Source organism: Cyprinus carpio, chromosome A3, assembly GCF_018340385.1.
Source record: "Cyprinus carpio isolate SPL01 chromosome A3, ASM1834038v1, whole genome shotgun sequence".
Taxonomy (NCBI): Eukaryota; Metazoa; Chordata; class Actinopteri; order Cypriniformes; family Cyprinidae; genus Cyprinus; species Cyprinus carpio.
The window spans coordinates 13,001,649-13,015,113 of record NC_056574.1 but is presented as its reverse complement, the minus strand read 5'-3'; the positions used below and the strand labels follow the sequence as shown (position 1 = coordinate 13,015,113).

General features: G+C 35.1%; 1 protein-coding gene across 2 annotated transcripts; it reads left to right on the top strand.

The window, feature by feature from the left end:
- The first annotated feature begins 2,646 nt into the window (after window positions 1-2,646).
- Window positions 2,647-13,016, top strand: LOC109056241 (E3 ubiquitin-protein ligase MGRN1-like). Of its 2 annotated transcripts, none has more exons than XM_042719096.1 (17): window positions 2,647-3,123; window positions 3,212-3,301; window positions 3,575-3,693; window positions 3,864-3,952; window positions 4,109-4,255; window positions 5,639-5,756; window positions 5,968-6,034; window positions 6,304-6,347; window positions 6,452-6,499; window positions 6,591-6,659; window positions 6,772-6,931; window positions 7,364-7,473; window positions 7,560-7,774; window positions 8,894-9,005; window positions 9,082-9,127; window positions 9,990-10,094; window positions 10,604-13,016. In XM_042719096.1, exons 2-17 carry the CDS (start codon window positions 3,214-3,216, stop codon window positions 10,714-10,716), a joined length of 1,650 nt encoding a protein of 549 aa, XP_042575030.1. In that variant the 5' UTR covers window positions 2,647-3,123; window positions 3,212-3,213; the 3' UTR covers window positions 10,717-13,016. The 2 variants fall into 2 exon arrangements, with proteins under 2 accessions (XP_042575030.1, XP_042575037.1); XM_042719103.1 differs by adding an exon at window positions 10,336-10,379 and having other exon boundaries at window positions 2,647-3,301.
- The last annotated feature ends 449 nt before the right edge of the window (window positions 13,017-13,465 follow it).

The following is a 13,465-nucleotide window of genomic DNA, read 5'->3' as shown; positions in this document are numbered from 1 at the left end:
GGGTAAGTTGAGCCACCCCTTGCATCTTGGCAACTGTACACTTTTACTGTCATGAGACCATGTATTTTGGAACCACACATCATTTCTGCCAGACTGTGTAAAGGAGAAAACATTGGGGGAATGGAAGGCACCATGGCCGTAGCAAGGGTTCGAAGATTAGTGTGGTCTGGGTGGGAATTGTGCTATAATAACCCCATTATTCATTATATACACTAATCACTTTAGAAGAGACAGATATGTAGATGTTTGTGAAAGATGTTTTCTCTGTTTTGGAGGAATGAGCATTGTTAAATTATATCACATTGCACCATTAGTTTAGGTTAGGGTTATATCATTTTATCAGTTGTTTATTATTCATTCAGCAATACATAGGCCTATTACTGTTATAGTTTTCATTAATAACCATTGCTATATAGATTATAACTTTGTCTAGTGCTCCTATGAATGTTGCTGGAACAACTTTGAGAAAATTTAGCTACAATATGAAATAGCATAGACGTAACATACTTGTTCTAGATCTCTGCACTAGTGTTATATGCTACTGTTTTGATAGCGTTGATGACGTTTCTGACAGATAGTATCATGATGGGTTTTTTTTTTTTTTTGCTTTACCGAATGTGGTATCCTGTCAGCAATAACATGTCTGTGGGCTCTTTCGATTACTATCAGTTTAAGTTCTGGCAGTGTTGCCAGATATTGTTATGAAAACAAATAAAAAATAAATAAATAAAAATATCTTTCCCCCTGTATTCACTAATGGCCAACAAACTCTCTGTTTAGTCTGTTTTTAGGAAGGCTACAACTTTGGTGTTCAACATATTGTTTCAGAAATGAAAACACTTAAATATTGAAATTTAAACTTAATTTAATTGTTTTTATGTTGTTAAAGTTAACTTTAAGAAAAGAAATATGACTGTCTGTAAAAGGAAATTATTAAATTAGTTTTTAAATTATTATTTATTTCACATGGGTTTGAATCAGATTCGTTCAGATGGTCATTTTACACCCAGATGGTGCATCTTACCCACTGACTCGACTCAAACCCGGGGCAAACTGAGCCATGGGAACACTTTTTTTATTTTAGAACCCTTTGTCATAGATACATTCTGATCATTTAAAATGATAGGAATACTTTTATTTGGATAAGACTGGATAGGATAGATACTTTCATTATACTGCTGCATCATTTTCCCTTAGGACCACATTAGTAAAAATTGGCTAATCTTACCCCACTCTCCCCTATAAGTATTAGAAATTAAATTGTTTATTTTACAGCATAAATATATATTATATACTAATAAACAACTAATTTAGTACATTTATAGGATTTTTTAAAAACTATTTATAGGCCTACTATTAAAATGATTTTAATAAAATATGATGTGTTATAGATTACTAGTATCAAGACAAGTGATTATAATGGGAAATATACTTAATTACAAGAATTAAAGTGTGACAAACTGCTAAATATTCTAGGCTATATGATGATTTAGCTGCTGGCTTGCTGGAGCTTTGTATTCATGTTTGTTAGTTGTACTGTCTTTAGCAGCCTCCCTTCGCTCTCCCTGTGCACGGCCTTGAGTTGCACCCCTGAGTAGGTTTATATCGTTGTATGTGACATTCAGAAGTTGTTCAGCATTGTTTTGCAAGAAAGTGACGTGTTTTGTGTAAATTCAAGTCATAATATAAAACTGTTTTGATGTGTTTTCTATTTGAAATGTTTATTTTAGTTATGTCTATTTACTGTTTTTCGTAGTGTGTTTTTTGGTGTATTGTATTACAACCAGTTAGGTCCGACATCATAGTAATTAACAACAACAACAACAACAACAATAATAAAAGTATATGGAACCCACAACATACAAAATGTATTGTCCCCGTTTTTTTTATTGATAGACAATAACAAGTGTGATTTCAGTTATATTTTGACCACTGAACAATGTCCCTCCATTTCATAAATAAGGTAATTTTACTCTAACTATAAACAATGCATCACTGCTGCCAATCATTGTGGATTTTTATATATTTTTCTACCTATATTTATAGATATTACAGATCTTTTAGGTTACCAAAAATATATTATTGTCTAGTATGTATGTCAGTGAGATTTTATTTTTATTTTTTATTTATTTATTTATTTTTTATTGCATGAATAACAATTACAGAACATGAACACACACAAAAAAAAAAAAAATAATAAAAAAAAATGCCAGGGTTAAAGATACACAAATGCAAAATACAAAAATTTAGTGAAAATAAAACTAAATAGACCAAACAAACAATAAAAGGCTTTGACATTTCACAAAATTTTAAAAGTATTCAACAAATACGTGGTTTTAACAGCTTTTTAATGGAAACCATATAATTTTCTAATTCTTTCAATACCACAGAAAAAAAGGTTTCTGATTAGTAAATTTACACCGATGAATATGAAACTTAACTAAAATAATCAAAAGATTAATAATATACGCTTCTCTTTCCATACTCTTTTCATATCGTAAAAAAAAAACAAATATTACATGTTCGTATAAAAAAGAAAAATTACATTCCAATTTGTTATTTATAAATTTAGAAACTTCCCACCACAACCTTTTGGTATATCGACAGTGCCAGAAAACATGAGGTACAGTTTCTGGTTGTATGTCAGTGAGAGGAGAGGACAAATGAAGCTCGTGTTCTCTTGACAGACGCGTCTCGTGACGAGCTCAGCCAATCACGTGGCGAATGCGATGTGCTACAACCCTCCCGGGGTCGCCTCGCAACAACGATTTCCTTGTGTTATGTTTTCACGAAGAAAACGGCTTTTATTATTTGGAGAGAACACCACGGACAAAACTATCCGCAGGTCTTTTGTCTTCCCTTTTAGAATTTACTTTAGAGTTTTTAAGTGCCTGTTCACCACTTGTTTTATTGAGTACCAGTTCGTGACAGGCGAACTAGCTAGCTAGGTGCGGGCTTGCTAGTCAGTTAGTCAAGACTGACTGAACTAAACATCACATAATACGACTGTACGAGACACATCCGATCCCACTCAGAAGAAAAGAAATGCCGATCAAACACATGTCATGTTAATTTGAACACTTTTTTTCGTTTCGGAGCCGTTGCTGTTTTTACGCGGCTAAGGTTAGCTCACGTAACCAGCTGTGTTGTTGTTGTTGTTGTTGTACACATATAATAACCGCTAGTTTGTTCTAATCGGACTGTGCTGGAGAAATGGGTTCAATTATTAGTCGAAGAATCGCTGGTGTTGAGGATATCGACATCCAGGCCAATTCTGCATACAGATATCCTCCAAAATCAGGTAAGATGGACTGTTGTGATAGAAGGCGACGTTTACGTGCTCTTGTCTTCTAGTTGTAAACACTCATCATCTCTAATAGACTGATTTCTTGAGCTCAGATAAGATGATTAAATGATATAGTTAAAATCCACATGAAACCGGATTAGTATTTACAAATTTGAATACCAGTGTAAACGATGGCAAAGTGACAAAGGATGCCTTCACTGATGGTGTTGCTGTTTATACATTTTGTTAGAGGTGTCAGATTGGATAATGACCATTTTCTTTCTCCAGGAAACTATTTTGCCAGCCATTTTTTCATGGGAGGAGAGAAGTTTGACACTCCTCATCCAGAGGGTTACCTTTTTGGAGAGAACATGGATCTCAACTTTCTTGGTAACCGCCCAGTGCAGGTAACGTTACAGCTGAATTTCGAAATGCCTTGTGATTGTGTTGTCAGCTTTGAGACTTGGTTTTGTTAAGTTTCCACTGTTGTTGTCTGTTTTTGATGAACTTTTGTGTTGGCAAATAAAAATCTGAATAAAATATTAATATAAATTTTTCTGTGCGGTACCTGCCACAGTTTCCCTATGTTACTCCAGCACCCCATGAGCCAGTCAAGACACTGAGAAGTCTTGTCAACATCAGAAAAGACTCATTACGATTGGTCAGGTACTGATTAAGGATTACTATATGAAATATATAGTATAAACATTCATATCATGAGAACAAATTATCTCTGTGCTGCATGTAGTCACTTTTATTCTGTTATTGATGTATTTGCTTTTAGTAAGTTTGCATTTTCAGTGTCAATTTGTGTGATTATAGGTATAAAGATGATGCTGATACTCCAACTGATGAAGAAGCAAAACCAAGGGCGTTATATGGAGTGGAGTTCACCTTTGACTCTGATGCACGAGTGGCCATCACTATCTACTGCCAGGCTTTTGAGGAGTTCTCCAATGGGATGGCATTGTAAGGACAGTTGCATGTTTAATGTTGTTTGAACAGATATTCATTTAATGTCACTACAAAATAAAGTAGCGACAGATCTTACGTATTGTGACGTACATCTGAGTGTAACCCATTATGGACAAAGAAAACATGTAGGGTGTGAACTTGGTTCTATGCATTGATTGTTGATTGGATTTTGAGATGTGGGCGTTGCTGTCAAAAGTGGAGGCAGATGAACGTGAGCTTGCAGGGGTGGATTTAAGTAGGAATGTAACACAGTTGAAAATTGATACAAATATATGATGATTCAAATTGGTTGAGATGTTAAACGAATCTCGATACAGTTGGGGGTGGGATATGATATGAATGTATCTCTGAGGTGAACACGGTCTTCAGAAAAGTTTAGATGGTGTTTTCTTTTCATCTTGAGTCTGTATAATGCATATTAAATTATTGCAGCACAGCGGTAACCAAGGAAACACTATATCTGCTGTTCCATAAGCGCCACCTGCTGACAGAGTGAATTTGCATCTCATTGAGACCATCTGCTGTTTTTGTTTCATCCAGTCATGTAGTATAGTTTCACAAAACTAAAGGCAGACCATTCTGTTTTTGCTTCAGATTTCTTTGAATCTATATAACATGCATGCAGCATCTTTGTTTGGATCATGATTAAAATACAGTGGTTGCTTCTAATTTTAAATGGAAAGAGCACAGGCAAAGCCGTAGTTTGTTTATATGCAGAGATTTCTTTTATTTGTATTATTTATTCATTTTACATGGAATGTGCAGCATTTTGTCCAAGCAATATAAAAGTACACCTTTTCATTCATAATTTGTCTTAAATTTCATTGTTAAATTTTTTTTTTTGAAAAAATTGTATTGTGAAATCAGTATCGTGAATCATATCACATCGTTACAATCCCTAGATGTAAGTGCACTAAATGTTTGGAGACATCCTACATAGGTCAATTACGTTACAATTTATTGTCAGTGTTAAAGTAATTATGTAATACTAAAGCTCATATCATGTTATTTGTTTGTAATTGTCTGTTATATAATGATGGGGATCTAAAACGAACAATCACTTGTGAACATGGAAATATTCTGGCTCTTTTAGCAATAGTTTGTAGCGTAAGAATAGCAGTTTATAAAGAGATTACATAACAGTATTTTGAGTAACTCTTTCGTGCAATTGTTCCTGTTTTACTTAGAAAGTTCATTTTATGCAAAAGCTTAGTAATCGCAATCAGTCACTGGAGCACACTGAGCCAAAGAGAAAATACATTTACATATGAAAAAGTTCTGTTAATATAACGATTATCAACTGAGCTAACTGAATGGCATTATATGAACATGTTGTTATGACATCTGTGCACTAAACAATATATTTGTCTTCTTAAGATACAGCCCGAAAACCCCTGCATTAGTCTCTGAAACCGTATATTACAAAAGAGGGGTTAGCCAGCAGTTTACCCTGCCCTCCTTCAAGATTGATTTCTCTGAATGGAAGGAAGAAGATGTAAGTACCTTCAGTCTAGTTCAGTGCTGTCACTCTCCTCTGATGGTCAAATCCATACTGGCTTCTAAAATATTGATTTGACCTCTCTGCATTAATTAGTTTACACATAATGAAGTGCAAGATCAAGCAAATCCAATCAAACGAAACTGTCCTGACATTGGAAAATGTAAAATATTTGACTTGGCTTGATGCATTTCTCTTCTTTTTTTAGCTCAACTTTGATTTGGACAGAGGTGTTTTTCCCATGGTGATTCAGGCTGTGGTTGATGAAGGAGATGGTATGTTTACAGGACTTCATTATAGTAGAAGAGTATAAAAGATTAAAGGATTTGTTCTAACACTTTGTCACATCAAAAATGTCAGTAAATCTCTTGACACATTACACTGTTGATGCTTGTTGCTGATTGGATGAGATAAAGTTGCTCAGAACTTTGTCTTGTTGTGTCTATACAGCACAGTGTTTCCTGAATATTTCAAAAGAGAACCAATCAGTGTGTTTGTTTAGTGCTGTTACGAACCTGCATTTAATTGTAATCATTTATTTCAGATTGTTTGGGACATGCACATGTACTGTTGGCAGCATTTGAAAGAGTGAGTTGAATTTGATGGTCATATGCACAACTTCTGAAATGCTTATTTGTAGCGGTTGTGTATTTGTGCATCACACGTTTTTTTTTTTTTTTTTACATTTACAGCATGTTGATGGCAGTTTCTCAGTCAAACCTTTGAAGCAGAAACAAATAGTGAGTCTTAATGATTTCCATGTTGTACTGTTTATAACATTATTCTCAAGTAGAGATGGTAATGAGTTCATAATTGTTTATACACATGCAGGTGGACCGTGTCAGTTACTTGTTACAAGAGATTTATGGAATTGAGAATAAAAATAACCAAGAGACAAAGGTAAAAAGATGATTGTTGCTGTTAATTAAATTTTCTATATATTTATATAGGTCTCTGTATTGTTAGTAATGGAAAATTTCATTGTGATTTTATTTATTAATTAATTCCCCAGCCATCTGATGACGAGAACAGTGACAACAGCAACGAGTGTGTGGTGTGTCTGTCAGATCTGCGGGACACCCTGATTTTGCCCTGTAGGCACTTGTGCCTGTGTAACTCCTGCGCTGATACTCTTCGCTACCAGGCCAACAACTGCCCAATCTGCAGACTGCGTATGTAACTGCTGTTGAAGGGATAGTCCACCTAAAAATAAAAATTCTCTCATCATTTACTTCTGTGGAATACAAAAGAAGATATTTTAAAGAAGGCTGATCAAATGGTTTCAGTGTTTTTTTTTAATCTTTTATTTTGAAGAATGTTTAGACAAACAATTTCAGTTCCCATTGAAATCAACTGTATTTAGTGACCATAGAATGGAAGTCAAAGAGAACTGAAACTCTTTGTTACCCACATTCTTCAAAATATCTTCTTTTCTGTTACATAGAAGTAATTCCTACAGGTTCGAAACATGTCATGAGTGGAGAGTAAATTAACCATGATTTTTATTTTTGGGTAATCTATCATTTTAACAGTCCCACGGTTGTGTATTTTGAGTAACATTTATATTTAGTCATTTTGCAGATGCCTTTTTTGTCTGTCTCCAGCGTTTCGAGCTCTTCTTCAGATTCGAGCTGTAAGAAAGAAGCCTGGAGCACTTTCTCCTGTTTCCTTCAGCCCGGTGCTGGCTCAAAGCATGGATCATGATGAGCACTCAGTATGACACACTTCCATCTGTGTTGTCTCTATACAAGACAACATGTCATCACTCTCTGATTCTCGTTATTTTGTCCCTTTTCCTAGAGCTCAGACTCAGTTCCCCCTGGCTTTGAGCCCATCTCGCTGCTGGAGGCTTTGAATGGTCTTGGTGCCGCGTCCCCTGGCCTTCCATCTGCACCTCTGTATGACGAGATCAACTTCTCTGGGAGCTTGAGTGGAGAGAGCAGGCAGCTCAGCTCACCTGACCACTCTGGAGACAGTGGGGGACAGAAGAGCAAAGTCAGCAAGTCTCCCGACAGGTAAACCTGACCCACTGCATGTTTGTTTTTGGATACTGACCCAAACAAGCAACTGAGCTGAATGACATTTTGTGGATAAATACACTACTATTCAAAACTGTGATGCATTTTTTTTCAAGATTCCTTTGATGAAAAGAACAGAATTTATTTTGAATAAAAATCTTTTGTAACATTATACATTTCTTTACTCTTACTTGATTCATTGAATACCTCCTTGCTGAATAAAATCTTTAAAAAAATAATAAAAATAAAGTCAGGATTCTTTTTCCCCTTGAACTTATCCGGCACTGGACAGATTGTTTAATAGGAAATGGAAAATGTGTTAACACAGGAATTAAAACAGCACTTGTCAGACTATTTCATGGACATTTTAACATTGCTTTCAAAATTTTTGCTGGTCTCAAGTGGAACTTTTTGATAAGTGATCTTTGTGTTCTCGTGACTGAGTATCCATAGCTGGGTAATGGCAAGTCAAGGGCTGAACTTCCTATACTTACCAAGCCATGTGTCACAGCAAGATGTCATGAACTTCTCCTTTCCATAAATCAGAAAAATGACTCCACTTGCCATTTTCAGTACATCCTGGCATTGTAGCAATAAGGAAAATATGCTCAGTATCTCAGGAAGCATGCATATGTTGACTAATATGCCATCTTCCTGTTTTAACTATAAGTGTACATTTCAAATAATGTTGCTAAGAGTTCAAACACAAATAAAAATATTTTATCCTGTTAATCACAGGGTCTGCTGTGGAAAAAATGTGCCCTTACGGCAGAAATTTTGCAGGGACACAGACACCTCTCTGATGAGTGTCCACATTTTTTGTAGCAGCTTGTGTTCTCTTTCCACCATAAAAGCAGATCCCCATCCTGTGGGGCGCGTGACAATAACAAGAACTGAATATACAGATTAGAATGTGAACACTTCCTACTACTTAACCGCTCATCAGACCAGTGTCACATGTCCACAGCGCCACCTAGTGCATTTAGTTGTAGTGATGAGAAATCAAAAGATATTTTAATGTTTCCTACGATAAGGATAACAAACATTAAATAGTGTTTGTACTAGAAGACTTAATTAGTGCATCATACCTAGTCCTGACAGTCTGTGTGATTGCAGCACTCTGCGCTCTCCATCATCACCCATTCAGGAGGAGGATGAAGAAAAACTTTCGGAGTTGTCTGATGCACAAGCTCACATGCTGCTGTCCAGCAGTCCTGCCCCCACTGAGGTCAGCAGCACAGCCACATGACCTGCTTGATGGGGTTGCACCGTTCTCATGTTCTTCACTGTCTTTGTATTGTCAGGGTACGGCTGGGGAGGACGCCCCTGATTCACTGTCTCCTGAAGATGGTGAGTGACTCTGTTTTTGTGTCTGTTAAATGCTTTTATCACAATTGTGTAATGTCCTATGTTGTTTTTTTTTTCTCTGGACATATTGATATGTGATTAATTGGAATTAATTTGATACATTAATTAGCATAGCATGTAATAATTGTTTTTAATGGATTTTAATAGATTGACAGTCCTGGTTGAAAGTGTTGAACCTGTAGGGGCATGTTCAGACGTGCTGTCATAGAAGTGAACATTTCAAAGTCATATTGTTTGCCACTTTGGGTACATATTATGAGGCGTCAAAAAAGTGTTACCAAATGTCCAAAATAGGAGCCCCCCTCCTCACACTTTTCTTTTTTTTTTTTTTTTTACTAAATTTGTTAAGGGTATGGTTAAAACAAGTAAATTTTGCCAATGGAAGAACAAAAATATACTTACATGACTGATCTAAAGTTTGGGATCTGTAGTTTTTAAAAAAAAATTTTTTTTTATGTTTTTTAATGTTTTTGAAAGAAGTATTTAATTTAATGCTGCATTTGTTTGGTCAAAATACAGTAAAACCAGTAATACTGTGAAATATTATTACATTTTCATCATTCAGAATCCATCAGATATGCTGACTTGCATAATGCTGATTTGTTTAAGTTTAAGTTTTTTTTTATATTTTAAGTATTATTTAAAGATAAAAAAACTGACTTCATAACCCCAAGCTTTTGAAGAGCAGCATATATTACAAATATTTTGAAAACAAGTGGAGAACATAAGATACTGATCAAGAATCCCGAAATTGCTAGTGTCGTTTATGCATTAATAATGCATTTTTACTAAATAAAGAAGAATCTTTTGTGCAGTTACAGCTATTGTTTGTGATTCTATACAGAGGATGGACTGAATTTGGAGGAAGAGGCGATGAATGACTGCAGCAGTGAGCTCAGCAGCTTAACCAAGACTGAAAGTGACCCCCCTGGAGACCTGTCCCTCCCCGGTGAGTACACATCCAGACACAAGAACCTATTGTGCATGCTTTGAGTGTGTCCTTTACAGAGACATTATTGTCTTGAGCGTGTGTGCACTCTTAGAACAACATTGTTCATTCTTCCTCTCTTGCAATTTGTCAAACGCTATGTTTCTGGCTCTCGGTCATTCAGCTCTAACCTGTGTGCCATTTATTCCTTGACTTCCTTTCCCTGCCTTCCTGCCTTCTCTCGTGGTCTTGCTCTGGGCAGCTCTAGGTCCTGATTCCTGCTCTATTGGTTTGGAAGAGTAATGGGTATGTAGGCTTCTGTGTCCTTCTCTCGGCTGTTCCTCCATGTTCTTGTTCTCAGTTCCAAACCTATACGGCACAAAAAGTTCTTCAGTCTCCATTTTTACTGGTTTAATCAATCATTAAATTGTTGCTTTGACATATTTGTTCAAATATGGCATGTCACATGTGATTATGTGTTTATTTGTGTAGAGTAGTTTTTTTAGCTGCAGTATTTGTCATTTCTGTAGGATTATCTGGCTCAATGGAAAGTCTGAACACTCAGAGTACCTGCTGCTCCAGCCAGCCGCTCCTGGGTCCCTCAAGCCATTTGCACATGGATGATGATGAACTGGATGTTTAACCCTGTCCATCTCCTTCTTTGTACAGCCCGACATGTCTCAACATTGCAGTTTGATGCACTTCCATTCCAGTATCCCACTTTGAACATGATTGACTCCATGCCTTTTGAACATAACCGGCTGAGGCCGATGAGCTTGTTCTGGAGGTGTGTCATATTTCTTGTGCTTGGTGTTTAGGGCTCTATTTTGATCAAGTTGCTTACTTCACCCAAAATGACCACCCTTACTCAAACTCTGCATTATTATCTTTCTTCATGGATCACTAAAGAAGTTGGGCAGAATGTCCAGTCTGCTCTTTTACATTTCATGAAAGTTGATTTTAAAGTACTTGGTAAGCTCCAGAAACCAATGAAATAAAATTATTAGTTCATACTACATATCAAGTAATTAAGTTTTCAGAAGCTAAATGAAATATCTGCGATGAACTGAACAGACCAAACTCTAAACCATCAAATAATATTCCCTCCAATTACAAAACGCCTTCATGGTCTACTCTTATTGAACTTTTGGAGATTTGCGATGCATCCTTTCATGGGAAAAAATATAATATTGGGTTAGAATGATGTTGCAGATGCAATTTCTGTTGATTTGTGGAAACACTTAAAATGTTGTTGTTGTTTTTTAATTGGCATCTGTTGTTTCTTGAAGAACTTTTAACATCCAAGGAACCTTCCAATTGCACAAAATGTTCTTCAAACTGGTAAAAGGTTCTCTAGATGAACTTCAAAAAAAAAAATAGTTTTATGAACTGTTCGCTGAAAGGTTCTTTGAGGAACTTGCTCGCCACTTGTATGTGTTAAAAAGCTTTATTTGTAAGAGTGCGGTTGAGGGTGAAGCAGGTCATTTCGGTGCTTGGTTATGTGATGCTAGATATAGAACTTTGATCCAGAAATTGATTATAACAGTAATAAACATACAGCAGCTTGTTACAATTAATAGACAAAGCACATTTCAATAAAAACTAATTTCAGGATATCTGTATGAGTAAATGTAAAAGTCAGCAAATGTTAAATGTTAAACTAACGAGTAAATAATACAGAAAAATAATTGTAAATGTTTTAGTATGTGGTTAAATGTTCTGAAATTGTTTTTTTGTGTGCTGACTGAAGATGAGCAGTAAGATAAGCACTTCTAAATATATCTATATTCATGATTTCAAATGTAATATTTATAGTGATCAAATACTGTTGGAAATGGTGGAGTTCTTGTCAGTTTAATGACCAAATATTGTGTGGTCTAACAGTGCTTTAAATGTGCTTGCTTGTTCAGCTATTTAATGCTCTTTAAGGACTAAAAAAGCCATGGTGGACTCTTATTTACCTCTATTTGCTTATGCATATTGTAATATAATCTTTAAATACTTTTAACATGTGAAGGCATTCCTTTCATGTGACGGTTCAGATGTTATTAAATCATTGTAGAGCGAGGACTTTGCGAGTATTTGGTTGGTTGTATTTCTTGACAGCTGGACCCTGTATTTCTGAGAGAGGAAAGAAAAGCTCAATGAACAAGTCACAAGAAGCATGAAATCTCATTGTTCTCCTCAAACATGCAGATATGCAGTGTCTTGTAGCGTTATGCATAGAGGTTTATGTGCCTTTAAAGAACAAAACAAGTGTTGTAACAGCTTTTGCTCATAGCAGTGCTGTTCTTTTGTTCATCTTCAGCTGTAACCGTTAGCCTCGACTACATTTATGCATTAGATGTGAGACTGATGTTCTTATTTGTAATGTCCATTTTGGAGAGCAGATCATTTTAAACTGATACTATGTAGGTTGAAACATATTGCTTATACAAATTTTGTAATGCTATGATACTTAACATGATTTTTGTTACATCATCTGTTCATATTGACTAAGCTGCTCTGTACATGTATTTTAATCAAATGTAAAAAAAAAAAAAAAATCTGATGAAATATTGATGCGGTTGAATTAATTGCTTACAGCTCTGCATGATAATTTTGATGTAAGATTTATCACTGCTCTGGAATATGCATATTATTTATTTCCTCAAATGATGTGCCATTTTAATTAAATATTCAACTGTGCCTTCTTGTTCCTCACTTGTGAGAAGTGCATTTAAAGCGTACTTTCAATAGGAATACTAATTATGAAAGCAATATACTTGTATCATTATTATGGAACAACTGTTGTATATAAATTCCATGAGTGTTATATCCTAAATCTAAGAAGTTAAACATTTGAGTGTTTTTTGATGTATATTTGCATGTACTTCTGATATATTTTGGTCAGTGGCACTGAAAATAAAATGTACTTCAAAGCAACTGTAATTTAGAAAAATATTCTTCTGCACTCGAAAGTGTTTTATTATTGTTACTAGCATATACTTCTGTTGTGCGGTGCTTTACTACTGTGTACTGATACTAAAGTGCACTTCAGTACCCTTCAAGACACTTCCTGAAACATTTACTTTATTAAAAATTACTTAATTTTTTCCCCTTGATTTATTTATATATTAAAACCTTTAGTACTTATTTACAGATGCACAAAAATGATGTCTATGTCTATCATCTTCTATGGCAGATTCTTTTATATACATGTTTGAATAGAATAATATAACACTATAGCAGTGTTGGGTAAGTTACTTTTATTAAAAAAAAAATATTAATAGATACAAATTACCGCACTAATTACTCTCTCTAAATAATATTGAAGTACTTATTACTAATTACTTTCCAAATCCTATATCAACCCTGACCAGTTGAATAGACATGAAACTGTTCTTTTTAGT